At 48.7% G+C, this 6000-nt stretch overlaps 1 protein-coding gene across 3 annotated transcripts in view; it reads left to right on the top strand.

The window, feature by feature from the left end:
• Positions 1-6000, top strand: part of LAMC2 (laminin subunit gamma 2) — a 96311-nt gene that overhangs the window by 46478 nt on the left and 43833 nt on the right. For all 3 annotated transcript variants that reach the window (XM_014586066.2, XM_027770087.1, XM_006143881.3), the window contains 2 exons: positions 1340-1475; positions 5515-5613. In XM_014586066.2, the coding sequence (XP_014441552.1) occupies positions 1340-1475; positions 5515-5613 (235 nt within the window). The remainder of the gene's footprint in view (positions 1-1339; positions 1476-5514; positions 5614-6000) is intronic.

Here is a 6000-nt window from a genome sequence, read left to right as displayed (position 1 = left end):
TAAAAAAAAAAAAAAAGACTCAGCCATGAGATGGTCCTCTAGTGCACTAACCAGGGAAGGTAACAGGCCTTCCACCCTCACCAGGAATGATGACCTAGGGGCAGAATTTTTTTTTTTTGGGAGAGGTTTTTGCTATAGGCAGGTGCGCTCGCCAGAAAGACAGAGAGACAGAGAGACAGAAAGCGAGAAATCACCCCCCAGGGGGGATGGCCACGCCGCAATCCCTTCTCCTTCATTCTCCTCTCGGGATCTTGGGCACGTACACACACGTGCCCGGGGTGAGTTTTAAGCCACCGGGTCCAGGACGCGAACCGCAGTCAACTACGTGGTAGTCCAGGGACATAGCCGTTATGCTAACTGCTGGTCCCCTAGGGGCAGACTTTTGATCATTCCATGCAGGTAGATATTTCTAGTTAACAGGCCTTTCTATGCTCTTGAGAAATTTTATTGGGGCCAGCAGGTGGCATGGTGGTTAAGGCACTAGACCTGACATGGCCGACTGTGGTTTGAGTCGCAGACCTGGTGGGTTGCTTTCTTATTTTCTCACTCTTTCTCTCGAGCACACATGCTCTGTAGCAATACTAATACTAATAATGATAATGATAAATAAAATTAAATAAATAATTGTTTTTATAAAAAAAGAAATAAATCATATCATACAATAGGCTGGCTCCATAATCCAGAGGTTAAGTGCTGCACAGAGAAAGCTGGTTCCCACCTGGCTAGTCAGGGTTTGAGTCTCTGCCGCAGTGGCTTGAAAAGTACCCTGGCCCATACACCTGTGCCCAGGATCCTGATGAGATGGAGATTGGAAGGAAAAAATTGCTGCATGACCATGCTCCATGAGGAGGGGAGTGTGCGCTCTCTCTCTCTCTCTCTCTTGCACATGCACACAACACACACTCTCGGGCACACACACACACACACACACACAAATCACACTATAAAGGCACTGTCCCCTAAAGGATGTCCTGTGCCTGCCAGAGGTGTGACCTACTTACTGACACTAACTCTCTTCTTAGAAGTCGATGTGCTCATTCACAAATTTTCCTCCTTCTTGAATCTCAAAGACCTGAGGAAATTCCTTACAAAGTCATGGGTTACATGCCACCTAATGTCAAGTCAGTGCAGATATATAAAAATAAAAATACTTTTATGAGTAATGGCATTTCTTTCCCCAAAGAAGACATCCCAGCTGTCTAAACTTTGTTGTCATTCAGCGGAGGTGAGGTCATAACTAAAGCCCCAGCAGGTGGGATTACTTAGGGTGACCATTGCCCCCTAGTGCCATAGCAATCACATATTTTGTTTTTCCTCTCCCCTACCCTGTGGGTTATAGGTTCTATTAGTCCTCGATGTGACAGCTCTGGACGGTGCAGCTGTAAGCCGGGTGTGACAGGAGACAGGTGTGACCGATGTTTGCCAGGCTTCCACACACTCACAGATTCGGGGTGCACCCAAGACCAGAGACTGCCGTGAGTATCTGCGTCCCACCGTGGCTGTCACTAGTACAAATATAGACTGTTATCTGGACATCAGCAAGTGCGCGTGCTGAGTGAGCACCGACCCTCACCACACGCTGTTTTCAGTACTTCTAGTGGGTAGGCAGATGTAATCCTCACAACAGCCCTAAGAGGTTGAGATGGTTAGTTTGTTCATTTTAAAGATAAGAAAGTTAACCCATCAGAGGTTAAGTTGTCCGTGTTACTGGTGAGGGTGGGCCTGATATTCAAGCTGAAAGGTTTGGTCTTGGAACCCACATCTTCACCCCGACAGTTAACTCTTAACCTTTAGATGAACTGGGATGGAGGTGCAGAGTCCTCCAGATTCCAACCGAGGACCCATTCGACTCTCGGGAATCAGGGGTAGAACTTTCTCTGCATAATTTTGATCACCTTTAATTTGGAACAACCTTGTCTTTCAAATTCTTTTCTGGAAGAAGATGGAATAGGTATTATGAGTCACTTAACCAATATGCAGATGTGCAGAGCTGGCAAGGTGTTGGGTGGCTCAGAGAAACTGGGTTGGGAACCTTGGCAGTGAAGCCACAGTGAAGCCTGCAGATCAAAATGGCTTGCCCTTGGGGTCAGCAGGTGGCATAGTGGTTGAGGTGCTGGACTCCTCCCACATGATTAATTGCAGTTCAAGTCCTAGACTCAGTGACTTGAAACTCATGCTGGGTATGTGTGCCTGTGTGCCCAAAAATCCCAAGAGGAGAATGGAGGACAAGGGATCGTGGCGTGGCCATCCCCCAAAGGGTGATTTCTCACTTTCTGTCTCTCTCACGAGCACACATGCCCTATAGCAAAAAAGAATCATACCTCCTCCCCTCAAACAAATTTCCTTGCCCCTTGCCTACTTTTCCAGCCTTTTGCTGATGGAAACCATCCTCTTGACAAACGACTTATCCCGGTTATCACTGTCCCAAATTCTCTTTATCCTCTGGGGATGGATTATTCTTGTCTAACCTCACTGACCTTCTTAGGTTGTTTTCAGAGACCTTCCCTGGGCCAATTCTCCTTTGTAACCCATTAAAGTAGGGGGTCGATCGTATAGGTGCTGTGTCCCATACCTTCCAATCGCCCCGCCCCCTCCCGCTTCCTACCCAGAACATGGCATGAGTATTCCACATCCCATGAATATGGCAGAATATAAGCCTCACAAAGGCTTGCAGGGCCTGGCAAGACCCTCCCCTACCCCCCGCATCCTGGGCTCCCACTCCATCTCTCACCACCCTCTTCCTGGTCCTCTGTACTCCTGCCTCACCAGCCTCCCTTCCCTTCTTCAAGGGAGCCCAGCACGTGTCTGGCCCTGGCCCTGGCCCTGGCCGTGGCCGTGGCCCTGGCCTGCAGCTCTCCTCTGTCCTGTAGCGTCACAGGGAGCTTTGTGTGGCAGCTTTTCCCCTTGTTCTCTCCTCCAGGGACCTTGGCTCACTAGCCCCATCCCTCCATCTTCTGACTGCTATTTTACTCCACATGGCTTGTTTTCTGTACCTATTAATTGGTCCCTTTGTCTCACTTGAATGTAAGGCCCACTCTGTCTGTGACCTGTTCATTTCTGTGTCTCCAAGGGAGCTCCAGCCTGGCTGCAGCTGGCACTGCATTCACCATTGCTTTCCCCGTCTCTGCCCTCCACGGCCTCCTAGGGAACTGGTATCTCTTGGTATCCCCAGCTCTTATCCCCTGGTAGAGCTGAATCCATGTGTGTTGTGTGTGTCAAATGGTTTGGATAAGAAGTATGGAGGGAGCAGAGAGAGAGGAGGTGAAGACTGGGAAAGGAATTCCAGGTAGATTTGGCATCAGGATGGATGAGGAATGTGAGAGAGAGGGAGGAATGAAGGGTGTTCCCAGTGTGGGCAGGATCTGCGTGGGTCATAGGGCAGCCAGAGGAGAAACAGATTGGTAGGGGAAGTCAACAAGTTTGACTTTAACTCTGTCACTTTGGCTGTGTGCCAAAATGAGTGTCGGCCCTCGGACAGAGCGCTGTTCCACGAGACAGGGAGATCACGCCAGAATCAAATGAAAGTACAAGTACGTTGGTTGAGAAATTCGTATTACAGAACAGAAGTCAAAGAAACCCAGTAATTGCACTCCTAGTATATTTCCAAGAGGAACGAAAACGTACATCTGCCCTAAAATGTGCATGCAGACGTTTGTCCCAGCATTACTCACAAACGCCAAATTGCGGGAACAGCGAATGGCCATTGGTTGATGAATAGACAAAGTGTGGTATATCCATACAGTGGAGTATTATTCCTCCGCCAAACCACACGTGCACGGATACATGGTAGGACACGGGTGACCTTTGAGAACAGTATGCTAAGTGAGAGAAGCCCACCACGAAAGACCCCATCTGGCCTGATTCTGGAACTGTCTAGAAGAGGCAAATCTAGAGAGACAGAACGGAGAAGGGTAACACCTAGAACTGGAGGTGTGGCTAAAGGAGGGAACTGTGGGAGGATGACCATGGCGGCACACAGGGTTCCCTTTTGGAGTGATGAAAATGTTCTAAAATTAATATTTAGGTGATGGTTGTATAAACAAGACTAGGGTGAGAACCATTGAATTGTACATTTTTTTTTTCTCGCCACAGGGCACATGCACTAGACAGAAAGAGAGAAAAAGAAAGTGAGAGATCACCTCCTGGGGGGATGGCCATGCTGCAATCCATTCTCCTGTATTCTTCTCTTGGGATTCTGGGCATGCACACACAAGCTCCCGTCATGACTTTCAAGCCATGGGGTCTGGGACCTGAACCTCCCAACTGGCATGTGGGATCCACTGCCTTAACCTCCATGCCACTTACTGCCCCAAACTGTACACTTTTGATGGGTGAATTGCACAGCGCATGTATTACATCTCTATAGAGGTACTACCAAAAAAAAAAAAAGGAACCGAATGAGCTAGAATAGCAGGTAGATGGAAACAATCATGATGAAAGCAGACATCATCGAATTAAACAGTAGAGAAACAAATGATTAATTTTTTTGAGAGGTTTTTGCTATAGGGCGTGTGCGCTCTCCAGAAAGACAGAGACAGAGAGACAGAAAGCGAGAAATCGCCCCCTAGGGGTGATGGCCACGCCGCAGTCCCTTCTCCTCCATTCTCTTCTTGGGATCTTAGGCACGCACGCACACACTCCTGGCTTGAGTTTAAGCCGCCGGGTCCTGGACTTGAACCGCTGATGGCTACATGAGAGTTCAGCGACATAGCCATTATGCTAACTGCTGGTCCCACAAATGATGAATTTTTACAAGAATTATTTAATTTAATTTATTACTATTTTTCTTCAGTTTGACCAGAGAGAGAGAGAGAGGGAGAGTGAGAAAGTAAGCCACCAGGTCTGGGACTTGAACTGTGGTCAGCCATGTGGGAGTGTCCAGCACCTTAACCACCACGCCACCTGCTGGTCCCCAATGATCATTTTTAAAACATTTTGCCAGATGCCAAATGGCATGCACACTTGCTGGGGAGATGAGGTAGGGGGTGAGAAAACGCCCCCCCATTGGAGTTGGTTTCACTGCAATCCTTTTTCCTCCATTTCTCCCTCCTTTTAGGATTTTGGGCACACAAGCACATACACCCAGCATGTTTTCCAATTCACCAGGTCCAGGACTCAAACTGTGCAGTCAGCCATGTGGGATCTAGTTGCCTTAACCATCAGAATTCACACTGACCCCAAATAATAATTTTTTAAAAACTGTCAACTAGACCAATGTCAACCAGACTAGACAATATAGTGATGAACTTGGTGCATTCTGGCATAAACCCTCTTTTCTACGGGTAGGGAGTAGCCAGTTCGTGGGCCCGTGCTACCCACAGGCCACACTCAGCAGCCCCAGCAAAGACTTCAGCAATGGGGCAGGAGTGGTCAGCATGAACCGGGAGAACCAGGGGGCCTTGGTGAAGAGAACGATTGGCCGGCCCCGTGACGCTGGCTTGTGCGCAGTTGCCCTGTGTGATGGCCAGGAGGCATTTATAAACACGGCCTGAACCTTCTTTTCTTTCTTTCCAGAGACTCCAAGTGCAACTGCGACCCAGCTGGCATCGCCAGACCCTGTGAGGCGGGCCGCTGCATCTGCAAGTCAGCTGTCACTGGAGAGCGCTGTGACAGGTCTGTGTGCACGGTGGCCCTGCAGACAGCAGGGAGTCTCATGGTGACTAGCATGAGAATTAATTCTATGAGTGCAATGACAGAAAGGGACACTGTTCAACAAGTGTTGGTGACCTTCTTCCTACCCTCTGTCGTCAAAAACCAGGCTTTAAGAAAAAATACAGATCTGCTCTGGGTCCCTCCCTTCTCTGCATTTTTACTGTAGCAAAGGTATGGATACTCAGTCCAAGGTGGTGTGCTGTTCTGAGATCGTGTGACTCGGTTCGGCCCCAGAAAAGGCCAGGCCTCATTAAACAGGTTGAGAAAATCTATACAAGAGGGACTCTCACTGCATATGGCCCTGTCTGACCACTGTGTACAAAAGGAACCCTCTCAGAGGTGGGATGG

Source organism: Tupaia chinensis, unplaced genomic scaffold, assembly GCF_000334495.1.
Source record: "Tupaia chinensis unplaced genomic scaffold, TupChi_1.0 Scaffold000112_1, whole genome shotgun sequence".
In the NCBI taxonomy this organism is placed as follows: Eukaryota; Metazoa; Chordata; class Mammalia; order Scandentia; family Tupaiidae; genus Tupaia; species Tupaia belangeri.
Note: the sequence above shows the minus strand (reverse complement) of the source record. Positions and strands in the feature narration are given on the sequence as shown.